Source organism: Doryrhamphus excisus, linkage group LG19 (genome assembly GCF_037039965.1).
Source record: "Doryrhamphus excisus strain RoL-2023G ecotype Guam linkage group LG19, RoL_Dexc_Guam_v1.1, whole genome shotgun sequence".
Classification (NCBI taxonomy): Eukaryota; Metazoa; Chordata; class Actinopteri; order Syngnathiformes; family Syngnathidae; genus Doryrhamphus; species Doryrhamphus excisus.
This window is the reverse complement of record NC_136375.1, coordinates 1,796,123-1,816,626: the sequence shown is the minus strand read 5'-3', so window position 1 is coordinate 1,816,626 and position 20,504 is coordinate 1,796,123. Positions and strand designations below refer to the sequence as shown.

General features: G+C 30.0%; 1 protein-coding gene across 5 annotated transcripts in view; it reads left to right on the top strand.

Annotated features, from left to right (window-relative positions):
- Positions 1 to 14,349, top strand: part of dnmt3ab (DNA (cytosine-5-)-methyltransferase 3 alpha b) — a 39,947-nt gene extending 25,598 nt beyond the window's left edge. For 2 of the 5 annotated variants that reach the window (XM_078799212.1, XM_078799215.1), the window contains 13 exons: positions 1,221 to 1,593; positions 2,936 to 2,980; positions 3,066 to 3,145; positions 3,220 to 3,332; positions 6,252 to 6,435; positions 6,521 to 6,605; positions 8,115 to 8,260; positions 8,355 to 8,445; positions 8,509 to 8,657; positions 8,768 to 8,868; positions 10,712 to 10,781; positions 10,883 to 11,001; positions 12,972 to 14,349. In XM_078799212.1, coding sequence (XP_078655338.1) covers positions 1,221 to 1,593; positions 2,936 to 2,980; positions 3,066 to 3,145; positions 3,220 to 3,332; positions 6,252 to 6,435; positions 6,521 to 6,605; positions 8,115 to 8,260; positions 8,355 to 8,445; positions 8,509 to 8,657; positions 8,768 to 8,868; positions 10,712 to 10,781; positions 10,883 to 11,001; positions 12,972 to 13,113 — 1,698 coding nt within the window. In that variant the 3' untranslated portion in view covers positions 13,114 to 14,349. The remainder of the gene's footprint in view (positions 1 to 1,220; positions 1,594 to 2,935; positions 2,981 to 3,065; positions 3,146 to 3,219; positions 3,333 to 6,251; positions 6,436 to 6,520; positions 6,606 to 8,114; positions 8,261 to 8,354; positions 8,446 to 8,508; positions 8,658 to 8,767; positions 8,869 to 10,711; positions 10,782 to 10,882; positions 11,002 to 12,971) is intronic. The other 3 variants (XM_058057145.2, XM_078799214.1, XM_078799213.1) reach the window with 3 other exon arrangements.
- Positions 14,350 to 20,504: the final 6,155 nt, after the last annotated feature.

The window sequence follows — 20,504 nt, the reverse complement described above, 5'->3', positions numbered from 1 at the left end:
AAGGATAATTTAATTTAATTTAATTTAATTTAATTTTATTTAATTTTATTTAATTTTATTTAATTTTATTTAATTTTATTTAATTTTATTTAATTTTATTTAATTTTAACTGTTACATTTGTTCACTGCCTGTTTTCCTAATATGATTTAAGTATTTTTAATTAATTTTATTTAATTTAACTGTTACATTTGTTCACTTCCTGTTTTCCTAATATGATTTAACTATTTTTAATTAATTTAATTTAATTTAACTGTTACATTTGTTCACTTCCTGTTTTCCTAATATGATTTAAGTATTTTTAATTAATTTAATTTAATTGTTACATTTGTTCACTTCCTGTTTTCCTAATATGATTTAAGTAATTTTAATTAATTTAATTTTATTTAATTGTTACATTTGTTCACTTCCTGTTTTCCTAATATGATTTAAGTATTTTTAATTAATTTAATTTAATTGTTACATTTGTTCACTTCCTGTTTTTCTAATTTAATTTAATTTAATTTAATTTAATTTAATTTAATTTAATTTAATTTAATTTAATTTAATTTAATTTAATTTAATTTAATTTAATTTAATTTAATTTAAAAATACTTAAATCATATCAAGAAAACAGGAAGTGAACAAATGTATTAATTTTATTAAATTAAATTAAATTAATTTAATTAAAATACTTAAATCATATTAGGAAAACAGGAAGTGAACAAATGTAACAGTTAAATTAAATTAAATTAATTAAAAATAGTTAAATCATATTAGGAAAACAGGAAGTGAACAAATGTAACAGTTAAATTAAATTAAATTAAATTAAATTAATTAAAAATAGTTAAATCATATTAGGAAAACAGTAAGTGAACAAATGTAACAGTTAAATTAAATTAAATTAAATTAAATTAAATTAAATTAAATTAAATTAAATTAAATTAAATTAAATTAAATTAAATTAAATTAAATTAAATTAAATTAAATTAAATTAAATTACATTAAATTAAATTAAATTAAAAATAAGAATTAATTTAATTTCATTTAATTTAATTGTCCATAGGTATGAATGTGAGTGTGAATGGTTGTTTGTCTATATGTGCCCTGTGATTGGCTGAATGAATGAATGAACATAGCTACTTAGCTCCACGTCAGCACTCTCTCAGCTATGCAAACTAGCTTAAGCCTAGCTTAAGCCTAGCTTAGAAACGTAACCCTAACATCTAACCCTAATTCCCAGGCGGCAGGCGGCCGAGCGGGCAAAGCATTTGCTGCCTGTCCTGACAGCGATGAGAACGAAACCTCCAAATCAGTGGAACGTCTGAACAGGGAGATGATCGAGTGGGCGATGGCCGGGTTCCAGCCGAGTGGACCTAAAGGTTTGGAGCCCCCAGAAGGTAAGAAAGACATATTCCATTTGTTTGGTGATGGTTGCACAATCCACAATCCCCCGGTTGATACCCCAGAGGAGCGCAACCCGTACAAAGAGGTTTACCCGGAGATGTGGGTGGAGCCAGAAGCGGCAGCCTACACGCCCCCGCCGGCTAAAAAGCCTCGCAAAAGCACAGTGGAGAAACCCAAGGTCAAGGACATCATCGACGAAAGGACGCGAGGTAAGCGGCCTCCTTTGTCTTTTATTGTTTGGGGTACAGCAGGGATCTGTTCCGTGCCCCTTCCTGTATCATCAAATGTTGCCTTTTTTAAATTTTAATTTTTTGATGTCTTTTTTTTTTTTGCTTCAAATACTTTATTTATTTTATTTTTTATTATTTAATATATATTATTATTTTATGATTACTTTATTTTATTTTTTTATTTATATTATTTATTATTTATATTATTTATTTATTTTAGTTTATTAAAGAAAAAAAACAGCAAAGGTGAGCTGACGTTTGAGCAAAGGATGTCTGTCCATCAATAAAGTAAAACCTCAGGTCACAATAAGTGGCCTCCTTTGTCTTTTATTGTTTGGGGTACAGCAGGGATCTGTTCTGTGCCCCTTCCTGTATCATCAAATGTTGCCTTTTTTAAATTTGCATTTTTAAAATTTCTGTTTTTTTTTACTTCAAATACTTTATTTTATTTGTATTATTTAATATATATTATTATTTTATTATTAATTTATTTTGTATTTATATTATTTATTATTTATATTATTTACTTTATTTTTTTTAAGAAAAAAAAACAGCAAAGGTGAGCTGAAGTTTAAGTTTGAGCAAAGGCTGTCTGTCAAAACCTCAGGTCACAATAAGCGGCCTCCTTCAGCTCCTTCTTTTTAATTTATTAATACTATTTTTTTTACTTCAAATACTTTATTTTATTTTTATTATTTAATTTATATTATTTTTATTTGTATTTTTATTTTTATTTTTATTTTTATTTTTATTTTTATTTTTATTTTTATTTTTATTTTTATTTTTATTTTTATTTTTATTTTTATTTTTATTTTTATTTTTATTTTTATTTTTATTTTTATTTTTATTTTTATTTTTATTTTTATTTTTATTTTTTAATTTATATTATTGTTATTATTATTTTATTATTACTTTATTTTTATTTTTATTTTTTAATTCATTTTATTTTTATTTTTATTTTTTAATTCATTTTATTTTTATTTTTATTTTTATTTTTATTTTTATTTTTATTTTTATTTTTATTTTTATTTTTTATTTTTATTTTTATTTTTATTTTTATTTTTATTTTTATTTTTATTTTTATTTTTATTTTTATTTTTATTTTTATTTTTATTTTTATTTTTATTTTGTTTGAGCCAAAGATGTCTGTCCATCAATAAAGTAAAACCTCAGGTCACAATAAGCTGCCCTCCTGTGGCGTACCGCAGGCATCCGTTCTAGAGCCCTTTGTGTTCCTATGTTCTAATCCACAATAATAAGCTCCTACAACATTTACACACTGCATGTATTTATTCTACTAACTTGTGTTTTTCCGTCTCAGAGAGACTCATTCACGAAGTCAGACAAAAGTGCCGCAGCATCGAGGGTAAGTACTCCCGAAAGAATTTCGATTTTGTGTCTGACCTCGATACTGTTAAATACCGACAACCGTTGATCATTTCTCCCTGCAGATATTTGTATCTCCTGTGGAAGTCTGAATGTCAGCATCGAGCACCCGCTGTTTGCAGGAGGAATGTGCCAGGGCTGCAAGGTCGGCCGCTGCAAGTATTGGCTAGTACTTCGAGTATTGCTCCTAACATCGGTGGGCTACCTTCGGTCTTTCAGAACTGCTTCCTGGAGTGTGCGTATCAGTACGACGACGACGGCTACCAGTCGTACTGCACCATCTGCTGCGGCGGACGCGAGGTGCTCATGTGCGGGAACAACAACTGTTGCCGGTGAGACGCTGCAGACGTACTTTGATATTTTTTGAAAATATATCTATACATTTTATTTGTACATTTATACAATTAATGACAATATCCGAATAGTCATCTTTACACTCCTATTAGCCAATATTGTACACAAAAGCATGGAAAAACCTGTTTTTACCACCTTCTAAATATGCTATTTAACACTATTAGAGCCCTCTAGACATGAAATAACACCCCTATAGTCACCTTTACACTCCTATTAGCCAATATAGTACACACAAGAAGAGACAATAAGATATATTAAACATAGATAACCTGTTTACTGCCTTTTAAATATGCTTTTTAACGCAATTAGAGCCCTCTAGACATAAAATAACACCCCTATAGTCACCTTTACACTCCTATTAGCCAATATAGTACACACATGAAGAGACAATAATATATAATAAGCATAGATAACCTGTTTACCACCTTCTATATAAGCTTTTTAATGTTATTAGAGCCCTCTAGACAAGAAATAACACCCCTATAGTCACCTTTACACTCATATTAGCCAATATAGTACACACAAGAAGAGACAATAAGATATATTAAGCATAGATAACCAGTTTACTGCCTTTTAAATATGCTTTTTAACGCAATTAGAGCCCTCTAGACATAAAATAACACCCCTATAGTCACCTTTACACTCCTATTAGCCAATATAGTACACACAAGAAGAGACAATAAGATATAATAAGCATAGATAACCTGTTTACCGCCTTCTAAATATGCTTTTTAACGCAATTAGAGCCCTCTAAACATGAAATAGCACCCCTATAGTCACCTTTACACTCCTATTAGCCAATATAGTACACACATGAAGAGACAATAATATATAATAAGCATAGATAACCTGTTTACCACCTTCTATATAAGCTTTTTAATGTTATTAGAGCCCTCTAGACAAGAAATAACACCCCTATAGTCACTTTTACACTCATATTAGCCAATATAGTACACACAAGAAGAGACAGTAAGATATATTAAGCATATAAAACCTGTTTACCACCTTCTAAATACGATTTTTAACACTATTAGAGCCCTCTAGACATGAAATAGCACCCCTATAGTCACCTTTACACTCATATTAGCCAATATAGTACACACAAGAGGAGACAATAAGATATATTAAGCATAGATAACCTGTTTAACACCTTCTAAATACACTATTTTAACACTATTAGAGCCCTCCAGACATGAAATAGCACCCCTATAGTCATGTTTACACTCATATTAGCCAATATAGTACACACAAGAAGAGACAGTAAGCTATATTAAGTATAGATAACCTGTTTGCCACCTTCTAAATACGCTTTTAACGTAATTAGAGCCTTCCAGACATGAAATAACACCCCTATAGTCACCTTTACACTCCTATTAGCCAGTATAGTACACACAAGAAGAGACAATAAGATATATTAAGCATAACCCGTTTTTTTACCACCTTCTAAATATGCTATTTAACACTATTAGAGCCCTCTAGACATGAAATAGTACCCCTATAGTCATGTTTACACTCATATTAGCCAATATAGTACACACAAGAAGAGACAATAAGATATATTAAGCATAGATAACCTGTTTACTGCCTCCTAAATATGCTTTTTAACAATATTAGAGCCCTCTCGACATGAAATAACACCCCTATAGTCACCTTTACACTCCTATTAGCCAATATAGTACACACAAGAAGAGACAATAAGATATATTAAGCATAGATAACCTGTTTACCACCTTCTAAATACGATTTTTAACACTATTAGAGCCCTCTAGATATGAAATAACACCCCTATAGTCACCTTTACACTCATATTAGCCAATATAGTACACACGTGAAGAGACAATAAGATATAATAAGCATAGATAACCTGTTTTTACCACCTTCTATATAAGCTTTTTAACCCTATTAGAACCCTCTAGACATGAAATAACACCCCTATAGTCACCCTTACATTCTGATTAGTCAATATAGTACACACAAGAAGAGACAATAAGATATATTAAGCATAGATAACCTGTTTACCGCCTTCTAAATATGCTTTTTAACAATATTAGAGCCCTCTAGACATGAAATAACACCCCTATAGTCACCTTTACACTCCTATTAGCCAATATAGTACACACAAGAAGAGACAATAAGATATATTAAGCAAAGAAAACCTGTTTAACGCCTTCTAAATACACTATTTTAACACTATTAGAGCCCTCCAGACATGAAATAGCACCCCTATAGTCATCTTTACACTCATATTAGCCAATATAGTACACACAAGAAGAGACAGTAAGCTATATTAAGTATAGATAACCTGTTTACCACCTTCTAAATACGCTTTTAACGTAATTAGAGCCTTCCAGACATGAAATAACACCCCTATAGTCACCTTTACACTCCTATTAGCCAGTATAGTACACACAAGAAGAGACAATAAGATATATTAAGCATAGCTAACCTGTTTAACACCTTCTATATAAGCTTTTTAACCCTATTAGAGCCCTCTAGACATGAAATAGCACCCCTATAGTCACCTTTACACTCCTATTAGCCAATATAGTACACATGTGAAGAGACAATAAGATATATTAAGCATAGCTAACCTGTTTAACACCTTCTATATAAGCTTTTTAACCCTATTAGAGCCCTCTAGACATGAAATAACACCCCTATAGTCACCTTTACACTCCTATTAGCCAATATAGTACACATGTGAAGAGACAATAAGATATATTAAGCATAGCTAACCTGTTTAACACCTTCTATATAAGCTTTTTAACCCTATTAGAGCCCTCCAGACATGAAATAGCACCCCTATAGTCACCCTTACACTCCTATTAGCCAGTATAGTACACACAAAAAGAGACAATAAGATATTATAAATTTATTTCTGTATTATTATTATCCAGGTGCTTCTGCGTGGAGTGCGTTAACCTCCTGGTCGGCCAAGGGGCGGCCCACGCCGCCATCAAAGAGGACCCCTGGAACTGCTTCATGTGCGGCCAGAAGGGGGCGTACGGTCTGCTGGAGCGCCGCCCCGACTGGCCCTGCCGGCTCCAGCACTTCTTTGCCAACAACCACGACCAGGATTTTGTAAGTAAGCCCCCTCCTTGAATGAACGTAAAATGGATGTCTAATCCCCACGCATGCCTCTGTATTGATGCCTCTGGTGCTCCAGGAACCGCCAAAGCTTTACCCCCCCGTCGTGGTGGAGAACAGGAAGCCCATTCGGGTCTTGTCGCTATTTGATGGCATAGCAACAGGTGAGAGCTTTTATCACATGACTGTAAAATTATATAATATCATATCATATAATGGAATATAATAAATAATAATTGTATTTTATTTTGTTATTTATTAGTATATTACATCATAATATATATTATTACATATAATATATCATATTATAATTATATTATGATATAATATAATATTATTTTATTATTTATATTATTATATCATATCATATATTATTATATATAATATATTATATTATAATTATATTATTATATAATATAATATTATTTTATTATTTAGATTATTATATATAATATATTATATTATTTATATATAATATATAATATAATATATTATAATTATATTATGATATAATATAATATTATTTTATTTTATTATTTATATTATTATATCATAACATATATTATTATATATAATATATTCTATTATATATTATATTATAATTCTATTATTATATAATATTTAATTATTTATATTATTATATATAGTATATTATATTATTATATTATATATATAATTATAATTATATTATGATATAATGTAATATTATTTTATTATTTATATTATTATATCATAACATATATTATTATATATAATATACTATATTATAATTATATTATGATATAATATAATATTATTTTATTATTTATATTATTATATATAATATTATTTTATTATTTATATTAATATATTATCATATTATAATATATAATATAATATTATTTTATTTTATTATTTATATTATTATATATAGTATATTATATTATTATATTATATATATATAATATATTATATTATAACTATATTATGATATAATATAATATTATTTTTATATTATTATATTATATCATAATATTATATTATAATATAATTGTATTTTATTTTATTATTTATATTATTATATCATAACATATATTATTATATATTATATATATTATTATATATTATATTATAATTATATTATTATATAATATAATATTATTTATATTATTATATTATATAATTATATTATATTATAATATAATGTTACTTATTGTTGTTATTACTTTTTATTATAATTTCAATCATAATAATGGAAGTTTCTGAAAAATGTGAAATAATATTATTATTTAATTACAATAATATCAATACAAATAATATGACTTTAACAATAATGTATTATCTTTGGATTGTCATTATTATTGTTATTATTATTATTCCATATTAATATTATTTAAATAGTATTTTCAGTAATTACTTTCATTGAAATTATACTAATAATATTTGAGGTTTCTGACAAAATATTGCAAAACAAATATTATTATTAATAATACTAATACTATAAATAAATATGATTATATTAATAACAGTATAAGTATTACAATATTAGGAAGGATGATGTCATTTTATTGTTGTTATGGAAATGAATGAATGCTAATGAAAGCAGTCGTGCAGGTTTGGATATTCCAGGAAGTAGAGCAGTCAAGTGTCAATCATCCAAGCCTCGTTTTTCCCATCCCTGACATCCGACCCAGGGTTGCTGGTTCTGCGAGACCTGGGTATCGAAGTGGGCCGCTACGTGGCCTCGGAGGTGTGCGAGGACTCCATCACCGTGGGGATCGTGCGGCATCAGGGTCGCATTATGTACGTGGGTGACGTGCGGACCGTTACGCGCAAACACGTGAGTCCGCGAGTCGTTATCCTCCATAACTGGTGACTCGTGTCGGAGTGTCCGTAAAGTTTTTTTTTTTTTTTTTTTTTTTAAATCTTCACAGATACAAGAGTGGGGTCCTTTTGACCTCGTCATCGGCGGGAGTCCGTGCAACGACCTCTCCATCGTCAACCCTGCCCGGAAAGGTCTTTACGGTGGGTTGAAGGTCGCTTGCAATGTGGGCGACTTGTTGTTTCACAACCGCGTTCTGTCCCCAGAGGGGACGGGACGCCTGTTTTTCGAGTTCTACCGGCTCCTGCACGAGGCTCGGCCGAAGACGGGCGAAGAGCGGCCTTTCTTCTGGCTCTTTGAGAACGTGGTGGCCATGGGTGTCAGTGATAAGAGGGACATATCTCGCTTTCTGGAGGTCAGAAGAACACGCTGGTGCCCCCTGGTGGTCATGGCCCTTTAAATAAATTACCGCATCTTCCTGTACTTCCTGTATCTTCCTGTATCTTCCTGTCCGCTGGTCGCCAGTGCAACCCGGTGATGATCGACGCCAAGGAGGTGTCGGCCGCCCACCGTGCCCGCTACTTCTGGGGAAACCTGCCTGGCATGAACAGGTCTGTGGGAGAATGGTGAGGGAAGAATCGTCCGATAAACCATCAACTCGCTTAAATGGTGTTAAACTATCTCTGCACTTTTATATAATATTGTAATAATAATAATAATAATAATAATAACATCTTGGGCCCCCAACCACACTTTGGAGTCACCTTATGTTGGACTTCCCAAAAGTGTACTGATCCCTCTTGCTACGTCTTCTTATTCTGTTGTGATGTTTGGATCAGTTATGATTGCCGAGCTCGGAAAAAAAAGATTTTTGATTGGTCCTCATTTGCTTCTTCTTCATTGTCCTCAGTCCCCTGCGGGAGAATGGTGATGGAAAAATCATCCGATAAGCCATCAACTCGCTTAAATGGCGTTAAACAATCTCTGCACTTTTACATAATATTGTAGTAATAATAATAATAATAATAAGATCTTTGGCCCCCAACCACACTTTGGAGTCACCATATGTTGGACTTCCCAAAAGCGTACTGATCCCTCTTGCTACGTCTTCTTATTCTGTTGTGATGTTTGGATCAGTTATGATTGCCAAGCTTGAAAAAAAATTATTTTTGATTGGTCCTCATTTGCCTCCTCTTCATTGTCCTCAGTCTCCTTTGGGAGAATGGTGAGGGAAGAATCGTCCGATAAACCATCAACTCGCTTAAATGGTGTTAAACTATCTCTGCACTTTTATATAATATTGTAATAATAATAATAATAACATCTTGGGCCCCCAACCACACTTTGGACTCACCCTGTGTGAGACTTCCTAAAAACGTACTGATCCCTCTTGCTCCGTCTTCTTATTCTGTTGTGATGTTTGGATCAGTTATGATTGCTGAGCCAGCAAAATGGTTTTTGATTGGTCCTCATTTGCTTCCTCTTCATTGTCCTCAGTCCCCTCTGGGAGAATGGTGATGGAAGAATCATCCGATAAAGCATCAACTCGCTTAAATGGTGTTAAACTATCTCTGCACTTTTACATAATATTGTAATAATAATAATAATAATAACATCTTGGGCCCCCAATCACACTTTGGAGTCACCTTATGTTGGACTTCCCAAAAGTGTACTGATCCCTCTTGCTACGTCTTCTTATTCTGTTGTGATGTTTGGATCAGTTATGATTGCCAAGCTTGAAAAAAAAAAGATTTTTGATTGGTCCTCATTTGCCTCCTCTTCATTGTCCTCAGTCTCCTTTGGGAGAATGGTGAGGGAAGAATCGTCCGATAAACCATCAACTCGCTTAAATGGTGTTAAACTATCTCTGCACTTTTACATAATATTGTAATAATAATAATAATAATAACATCTTGGGCCCCCAACCACACTTTGGAGTCACCTTATGTTGGACTTCCCAAAAGTGTACTGATCCCTCTTGCTACGTCTTCTTATTCTGTTGTGATGTTTGGATCAGTTATGATTGCCAAGCTTGAAAAAAAATGATTTTTGATTGGTCCTCATTTGCCTCCTCTTCATTGTCCTCAGTCTCCTTTGGGAGAATGGTGATGGAAGAATCGTCCGATAAACCATCAACTCGCTTAAATGGCGTTAAACAATCTCTGCACTTTTACATAATATTGTAATAATAATAATAATAATATCTTGGGACCCCAGTCACACTTTGGAGTCACCTTATGTTGGACTTCCCAAAAGTGTACTGATCCCTCCTGCTACATCTTCTTATTCTGTTGTGATGTTTGGATCAGTTATGATTACCGAGCTTGGCCCCCAACCACACTTTGGAGTCACCCTGTGTGAGACTTCCTAAAACGTGCTGATCCCTCTTGCTACGTCTTCTTATTCTGTTGTGATGTTTGGATCAGTTATGATTGGTTTTTGATTGGTCCTCACTTGTCTCCTCTTCAGGCCCCTGGCGGCCATGTGCAGCGACAGGTTGGACCTTCAGGACTGTTTGGAACACGGAAGAACCGCCAAGGTGAGCTACACGCCGCATGATTTTCCGACACGGACCTCCAAGCCTCATGTGAGCGTTTTGCGTGTCCCGTGTCCCGTGTCCCGTGTCCCGTGTCCCGGCAGTTTGACAAGGTGAGGACCATCACCACCAGGTCCAACTCCATCAAGCAGGGCAAGGACCAGCACTTCCCGGTCTTCATGAACGAGAAGGAGGACATACTGTGGTGCACTGAGATGGAGAGGTAACGCCACGCCCGTACGCTTGAGTTCGGCTCGCCGCCGTACGCATTTGGACGCTGTCTGTTGTAATTTGTATGAAAATAAAATAATTTTAAAAGAAAATTAAAATATTAAAAACATAAAAATGAATGAATGAATAAATACAAGCAACTTAATTGGCACACATAGATACGCTATACATGAGTACCATCTAGTGGCTCAAATATGAATTACACCTCAAAAATCATCTATAAAGTGTTGAGTTTTCCTGGATAATAGTTGGAATATTAAAAAAAAAATCAGCAGTTATGGATAAATGAAGCAGTAATTTTCCCAGAATTATGTCAAAACTAAAATATTAATATAAATATATTAGGAATATTATGAGGAAAAATAATGTCATTTTCATAACACAGTGCTGAAATATGAAAGAAAAATGTTTTAGTTTTTAAAAGCTATAATATGATGAGAAAAAAAGCAAAAAATGCGTTATTGTAGTTGTAATTTGTATGAAAATAAAATAATTTTAGAAGAAAATTAAAATATTAAAAAAATAAAAATGAATGAATGAATAAATACAAGCAACTTAATTGGCACACATAGGTACGCTATACATGAGTACCATCTAGTGGCTCAAATATGAATTACACCTCAAAAATCGTCTATAAAATGTTGACTTTTCCAGGATAATAGTTGGAATATTAAAAAAAAAACATCAGCAGGTATGGATAAATGAAGCAGTAATTTTCCGAGAATTATGTCAAAACCAAAATATTAATATAAATATATTAGGAATATTATGAGGAAAAAAAATGTTGTTTTCATAGCACAGTGCTGAAATATGAAACAAAAATGTGTTAGTTTTTCAAAGCTATAATATGATGAGAAAAAAAACTAAAAATGTGTTGTTGTAGTTGTAATTTATATGAAAATAAAATAATTTTAGAAGAAAATTAAAATATTAAAAAAATAAAAATGAATGAATGAATAAATACAAGCAACTTAATTGGCACACATAGGTACGCTATACATGAGTACCATCTAGTGGCTCAAATGTGAATTACACCTCAAAAATCATCTATAAAGTGTTGAGTTTTCCTGGATAATAGTTGTAATATTTAAAAAAAAAATCAACAGTTATGGATAAATGAAGCAGTAATTTTCCGAGAATTATGTCAAAACCAAAATATTAATATAAATATATTAGGAATATTATGAGGAAAAATAATGTCATTTTCATAACACAGTGCTGAAATATGAAAGAAAAATGTTTTAGTTTTTAAAAGCTATAATATGATGAGAAAAAAAACAAAAAATGCGTTGTTGTAGTTGTAATTTATATGAAAATAAAATAATTTTAGAAGAAAATTAAAATATTAAAAAAATAAAAATAAATGAATGAATAAATACAAGCAACTTAATTGGCACACACAGGTACGCTATACATGAGTACCATCTAGTGGCTCAAATGTGAATTACACCTCAAAAATCATCTATAAAGTGTTGAGTTTTCCAGGATAATAGTTGGAATATTTAAAAAGCAGGTATGGATAAATGAAGCAGTAATTTTCCCAGAATTATGTCAAAACCAAAATATTAATATAAATATATTAGGAATATTATGAGGAAAAATAATGTCATTTTCATAGCACAGTGCTGAAATATGAAAGAAAAATGTGTTAGTTTTTCAAAGCTATAATATGATGAGAAAAAAAACAAAAAATGCGTTGTTGTAGTTGTAATTTGTATGAAAATAAAATAATTTTAGAAGAAAATTAAAATATTAAAAAAATAAAAATAAATGAATGAATAAATACAAGCAACTTAATTGGCACACATAGGTACGCTATACATGAGTACCATCTAGTGGCTCAAATGTGAATTACACCTCAAAAATGACCTATAAAATGTTGACTTTTCCAGGATAATTGGAGCAATAACTGACCTATTCCCACCACTAATGTCCTCACTGTTTTCTGGGTATGCCTCCCAGGGTCTTTGGCTTCCCGGTCCACTACACGGACGTGTCCAACATGAGCCGACTGGCCCGTCAGAGGCTGCTGGGTCGATCGTGGAGCGTCCCCGTCATCCGCCACCTCTTTGCACCGCTCAAAGATTACTTTGCTTGCGTTTGAGCAGCGAGAGCGCTCACTCTGAATTTTTTTTTTTATTATTTTGTATTTTTTAGGAACAACAACTGCAAGTCGAGCCGTGAGCCTCTAATTATACACGAGTATAATTTGTACGCGTCGGCGTCGAGTTGATGTTATTTTAATTTTTTTTACTTTTATTTAATTTTTTTTAGCAGTGTTATGATTTGTGTAAAATGGATACTTGAGACTATGCTTTCTTCTCAAGACACTGAGACAGAAAAAGAGCTAAATACGCGTGAAGCGGCGGGGCTCGGAATTTCGATTTTCTTGCCTTGCTTCCGGCGACTGAGCCTCGCCGATGATGATGATGTGACGGACGTACGCCGCGTCTTTTATGAATCCCAAATCACAGATACCTCTTAGTTTACAGTTTCTACACACATTTGAAGGTACTACTGTAACGGTTACTACACCATGGTGCTCCGCAAATGACCGCAAACGTGGCCCAAACCACTTCCTTTACGCCGCGCCGAGGTCTGCGGTTTTTCTACCGATCGTCTGGTGCTCGTCGAAGCTCTCGGCTCCGCTCAGGCTGGCACAAACACACCACGAAGCTACTCCACTAGCGGCGTTTGACGCCGGCCTGCGTGGCGTTTACTGTACAAGTGTTCAAACGCCAGCGGGGGGTCGCCGCCCCGCCGCGTTACCGTCAAGGTGCAAAAGTCCTCGACGCGACACGGTGCGGCTTCACAAAGTCCTTCTACCTTTTTTATAGCAATTTTATGTGCTGTTTTATCAACATATGAAGCACTTTTTTTAATCTGTACTTTAATCTGTACTTTAATCTCTGGATTTTTTTTTTCTTTTTTTTTTTTGCTGTTTCGGTTCTAGCCGGGACTTTTTCATGATTTCATGAATTTTTTTTTTTTATACGTGAGGGCTGTGGTGCCGATGTGGAAGAGTGGCTTTTCCCATCCTGTCAAACTTTTTCATTGTCCGAAACAATAATTAATTAATTTTAAATATAATTAGACAAGACAAAAAACAGTAAAAAAAAAAATAAATACAATTACAGGTAATTACCTGTAATTTTATTGTATTTTTTACTGTGAAAAATACAGGAAAAAAATTAGTAACCATTTTTTTACTGTAAAAAATACAGTAAAAAAATTAGTAACCATTTTTTTACTGTAAAAAATAAAATAAAATTACAGGTAATTACCTGTAATTTTATTGTATTTTTTACTGTAAAAAATACAGTAAAAAAATTAGTAACCATTTTTTACTGTAAAAAATAAAATAAAATTACAGGTAATTACCTGTAATTTTATATAATTACCTGTAAAAAAATACCTGTAATTTTATTGTAATTTTTACTGTTTTTGTTTTAATTACCTGTCATTTTATTTTATTTTTTACTGTTTTTTTCCAGGAATAAAGAATTTTTTACTGTTTTTTTACAGGTAATTACCTGTAATTTTATTGTATTTTTTACTGTAAAAAATACAGTAAAAATAATTTTTAGTAAAAATTGAAAAACAGCATCCATTAACAGAAATTAATTAAACAGAAATTTATTAATTTTAAATATAATTAGACAAGACAAAAAACAGTAAAAAATAAAATAAAATTACAAGTAATTACCTGGAATTTTATTGTATTTTTACTGTAAAAAAATACCTTTAATTTTATTGTATTTTTTACTGTTTTTGTTTTAATTACCTGTAATTTTATTTTTTACTGTTTTTTTCCAGGAATAAAGAATTTTTTACTCTTTTTTTACAGGTAATTACCTGTAATTTTATTATATTTTTACTGTAAAAAATACAGTAAAAATTATTTTTAGTAAAAATTAAAAAACAGCATTCATTCAACAAGATTAATTTTAAATATAATTAGACAAGACAAAAACAGTAAAAAATAAAATAAAATTACAGGTCATTACCTGGAATTTTATTGTTTTACCTGGATTTTTTTTACTGTTTTTGTCTTGTCTAATTATATTTAAAATTAATCTTGTTGAATGAATGCTGTTTTTCAATTTTTACTAAAAATTATTTTAATTATTTCAGGAATAAATAATTTTTTACTGTTTTTTTACAGGTAATTACAGGTAATTACCTGTAATTTTATTGTATTTTTACTGTAAGAAATACAGTAAAAATTATTTTTAGTAAAAATTGAAAAACATTATTCATTAAACAGGAATTAATTAATTTTAAATATAATTAGACAAGACAAAAAACAGTAAAAAATAAATAAAATAAAATTACAGGTAATTACCTGTAATTTTATTTTTTATTTTTACTGTAAAAAATACAGTGAAAAACATTTTTAGTAAAAATTTTAATTTTACTGTAAAAAATCAAATAAAATTATCTGTAATTTTATTTTATTTTTTACAGTTTTTTTCCAGGAATAAATTATTTTTTACTGTTTTTTTCCAGGAATAAAGTCAAAATATTAAGAGAAAAAAATCTAATGACAAAAAAGAATAATGCTATAATATACAATATGAGGAAACATAGCATCAATTCAGCAGCATAAAAGTTGAACTATTCAAGAAAAAAATATGTAATATGAGAATTTTTTTGGGGGGGGGGGGATTAGGTTGCAGAAAAAGTTGTCACATTACCTGAAGTTAATAGTTGTAATATTAAAAAAAAACATCAGCAGGAATAAAAAAATCAACAGTAATTTTCCAAGAATTATGTCAAAGCCAGAATATTAATAATATTAATATATTAGGAATATTATTCAGAAAAATAATGTCATTTTCAGAGCACAGAAAAATGTGTTGGTTTTTAAAAGCTATAATATGATCAAATATACATAGTTGTAATTTGGGGAAAATTAACTTTGGAAATAAAGTAATAAAATAAAATAAATAAGAAATAAAAGAAAAGAAATAAAGTAGTAAAAAAATAATTTTAGAAGAAAATGAAAATATTAAAAAAATAAAAAAACAACAGCAAAAATTAGAAAAAAATGATTTATGTAGGATTATTTCATTCTAAGTTCTTAAGTGACCTTATCGCCTTCACTTTGGGCACGTCATCAGCCCCCCCCCCAATAATTGAGAGATGGAGGAATCCACACTTCCTGTTGGCCGACACAGCCCTCCTCCGGTGCTACACATTCAACGGTATCTATTTGATCGGCATACGAGAACCGTACTGGTTTTAAGTTCCTTGTTGTAACGAAAGTGAATAAACTCTATGAAAAAAAAGAAAAAAAAAAAAAAAAAAGCATTTTAACTTTGTACTTGAAAAAAAAATAATAATAAAAAGTTTTCCTATATTGTTTTTAGACTAGATGATTGCTGTAGTCGGTGCTTATCTGTGGGAAATTGTCACTGTAGCGTAATAATGTATGCTAATACGCCTTGCTTCTTATTCCGACATTCCACGCGCTCAACTTTTATAATTTTATTCTTTATTTTTTTTATCTGAAACAGTTGGCTTCATATTATTTACTAGCATCACTGTTTTTTTATTATTATTATTTTTGGTTGAAGAAGAGTTTTTACAGCAAATGTAGCAGTCATCCTCCTACACATACACATCTTATGTTTGGTGTCCCGAGAGAAGATAAAGAAGACTCCGTATGTATTTGTGCTGGAGAACACTTGAATAAATGTTTTGTTTTTGTGCAAAAAATATATCTATATTTGTCTTGTGTGGCTTGCATTCGACAGAAATGTTGGGAGAAATAGCATCCTAAGCTACATGGTCCTGTGTGAAAAGCTAATACCTGGTTGGGCCACCCTTAGCAGCAAATGGCTAAGAATTAGCTCACAATTTGGACTTTTTAGCTCATAATTTTGACTTTTTGTCTCATTATTTCGACTTTCTATCTTATTATCTCAACTTTTTATCTCATTATTTTGACTTTTTATCTCATAATTTTGACTTTATCTCATAATTTTGACTTTTTATCTCATAATTTTGACTTTCTATCTTATAATTTTGACTTTTTATCTCATTATTTTGACTTTATATCTCATTATTTTGACTTTTTATCTCATAATTTTGACTTCTATCTCATTATTTCAACTTCATATCTCATTATTTTGACTTTTTATCTCATAATTTTGACTTTTTATCTCATAATTTTGACTTTTTATCTCATTATTTTGACTTTCTATCTCATTATTTTGACTTTTTATCTCATAATTTTGACTTTTTATCTCATAATTTTGACTTTATCTCATAATTTTGACTTTTTATCTCATAATTTTGACTTTTTATCTCATTATTTTGACTTTATCTCATAATTTTGACTTTTTATCTCATAATTTTGACTTTCTATCTCATCATTTTGACTTATCATCTCATAATTTTGACTTTATATCTCATTATTTCAACTTTATATCTCATAATTTTGACTTTTTATCTCATAATTTTGACTTTTTATCTCATTATTTTGACTTTATATCTCATAATTTTGACTTTTTATCTCATAATTTTGACTTTCTATCTCATCATTTTGACTTATCATCTCATAATTTCGACTTTCTATCTCATTATTTCAACTTTATATCTCATAATTTTGACTTTTTATCTCATAATTTTGACTTTCTATCTCATAATTTTGACTTTCTATCTCATTATTTTGACTTTTTATCTCATAATTTTGACTTTCTATCTCATTATTTTGACTTTTTATCTCATTATTTTGACTTTCTATCTCATCATTTTGACTTTTTATCTCATTATTTTGACTTTCTATCTCATTATTTTGACTTTTTATCTCATCATTTTGACTTTCTATCTCATAATTTTGACTTTTTATCTCATTATTTTGACTTTTCATCTCATAATTTTGACTTTCTATCTCATAATTTTGACTTTTTATCTCATTATTTTGACTTTCCATCTCATAATTTCGACTTTCTATCTCATTATTTCAACTTTATATCTCATAATTTTGACTTTTTATCTCATAATTTTGACTTTTTATCTCATAATTTTGACTTTCTATCTCATAATTTTGACTTTTTATCTCATAATTTTGACTTTTTATCTCATAATTTTGACTTTTTATCTCATAATTTTGACTTTTTAATCTCATAATTTTGACTTTCTATCTCATAATTTTGACTTTATCTCATAATTTTGACTTTTTATCTCATAATTTTGACTTTTTGTCTCATTATTTCGACTTTCTATCTTATTATCTCGACTTTTTATCTCATTATTTTGACTTTCTATCTCATTATTTTGACTTTTTATCTCATTATTTTGACTTTCTATCTCACAATTTTGACTATCTCATTATTTTGACTTTCTATCTCATTATTTTGACTTTTTATCTCATAATTTTGACTTTCTATCTCATAATTTTGACTTTTTATCTCATTATTTTGACTTTTTATCTCATAATTTTGACTTTCTATCTCATAATTTTGACTTTTTATCTCATTATTTTGACTTTTCATCTCATAATTTTGACTTTCTATCTCATAATTTTGACTTTTTATCTCATTATTTTGACTTTCCATCTCATAATTTCGACTTTCTATCTCATTATTTCAACTTTATATCTCATAATTTTGACTTTTTATCTCATAATTTTGACTTTTTATCTCATAATTTTGACTTTCTATCTCATAATTTTGACTTTTTATCTCATAATTTTGACTTTTTATCTCATAATTTTGACTTTTTATCTCATAATTTTGACTTTCTATCTCATAATTTTGACTTTATCTCATAATTTTGACTTTTTATCTCATAATTTTGACTTTTTGTCTCATTATTTCGACTTTCTATCTTATTATCTCGACTTTTTATCTCATTATTTTGACTTTCTATCTCATTATTTTGACTTTCTATCTCATTATTTCAACTTTATATCTCATAATTTTGACTTTTTATCTCATAATTTTGACTTTTTATCTCATAATTTTGACTTTCTATCTCATAATTTTGACTTTTTATCTCATAATTTTGACTTTTTATCTCATAATTTTGACTTTTTATCTCATAATTTTGACTTTCTATCTCATAATTTTGACTTTATCTCATAATTTTGACTTTTTATCTCATAATTTTGACTTTTTGTCTCATTATTTCGACTTTCTATCTTATTATCTCGACTTTTTATCTCATTATTTTGACTTTCTATCTCATTATTTTGACTTTTTATCTCATAATTTTGACTTTCTATCTCACAATTTTGACTATCTCATAATTTTGACTTTTCATCTCATTATTTTGACTTTATATGTCATAATTTTGACTTTTTATCTCATAATTTTGACTTTCTATCTCATTATTTTGACTTTCTATCTCATAATTTTGACTTTTTATTTCATTATTTCGACTTTTTGTCTCATTATTTCGACTTTTTGTCTCATTATTTTGGCCTTTTAACTCATAATTTCAACTTGTTATCTCATAATTTTGACTTTATCTCATCATTCTGACTTTCTATCTCATAATTTTGACTTTTCATCTAATTATTTTGAATTTTTATCTCATTATTTTGACTATCTATCTCATAATTTTGACTTTTTATCTCATAATCTCGACTTTCTATCTCATTATTTCGACTTTTTATCTTATAATTTTGACTTTCTATCTCATTTTTTTCAGTGGCGGAAAGGGGCTTCCATAAAATGTTTCAGATCATCAAACAAATATAAATATTAGTCAATGACAACACAACTCAAAACAAAATGCAGTTTTGAAATTAAACTTTATGATTAAGCGAGAAACAAAAATCCAAAGCTACACGGCCCCGTGTGAAAAAGTGATTGATCTCAATTCGTCTCAGTTATGTTGTTTAAATGCATTTTGTGTTGTCAGTGACTAATATTTACATTTATTTGATGATCCCTTTTTTAAAAAAATTATCTCCTGTAATTTAAATTTAATTAAAAAAATCCTGTCCTGTCTTTCAGCTGGTGGTAGATGTAGAAGCACACATTCAGTGAGAAAAAGGGTGTTGGCCGCCTTCAGATGATGGAGCTGCAGTGCTTAGTCATCTTGACTTTTTCTACTTTTATCCCATTTGATCCCCTTTTTTTTAAATAAAAAAGAAGCTATTTCAGGCCAAACGTGGTAGAATCAAGTCTTAAAATAACCATGATAGTATTTTAAAGATGGAGCACAATGAGGCTGAGATGGCATCTTAAATATTGTCTTCCCTCGCCACCCTCTGTTTCACATTGGTACGGCCTTCCAGCGTTGGCCACGCCCCCTGTCACCACTAATTGGTTGCTTAGGCGACCGAGCTGCGGCCGATTGGACGGGATGTTGAAATCCGAATAAAGCCAACTGTTAACAAGTGACGCAAACCCGGAAACGAAATGATAAGTAAAGTAAAATAATTATGAGCCATATATGGATTACGTTTTGGGTAATATTTATTATTTTATCACCACTTATCACAATTAGTGTCTAAGAGGGGTACGACAAGAATCAAAA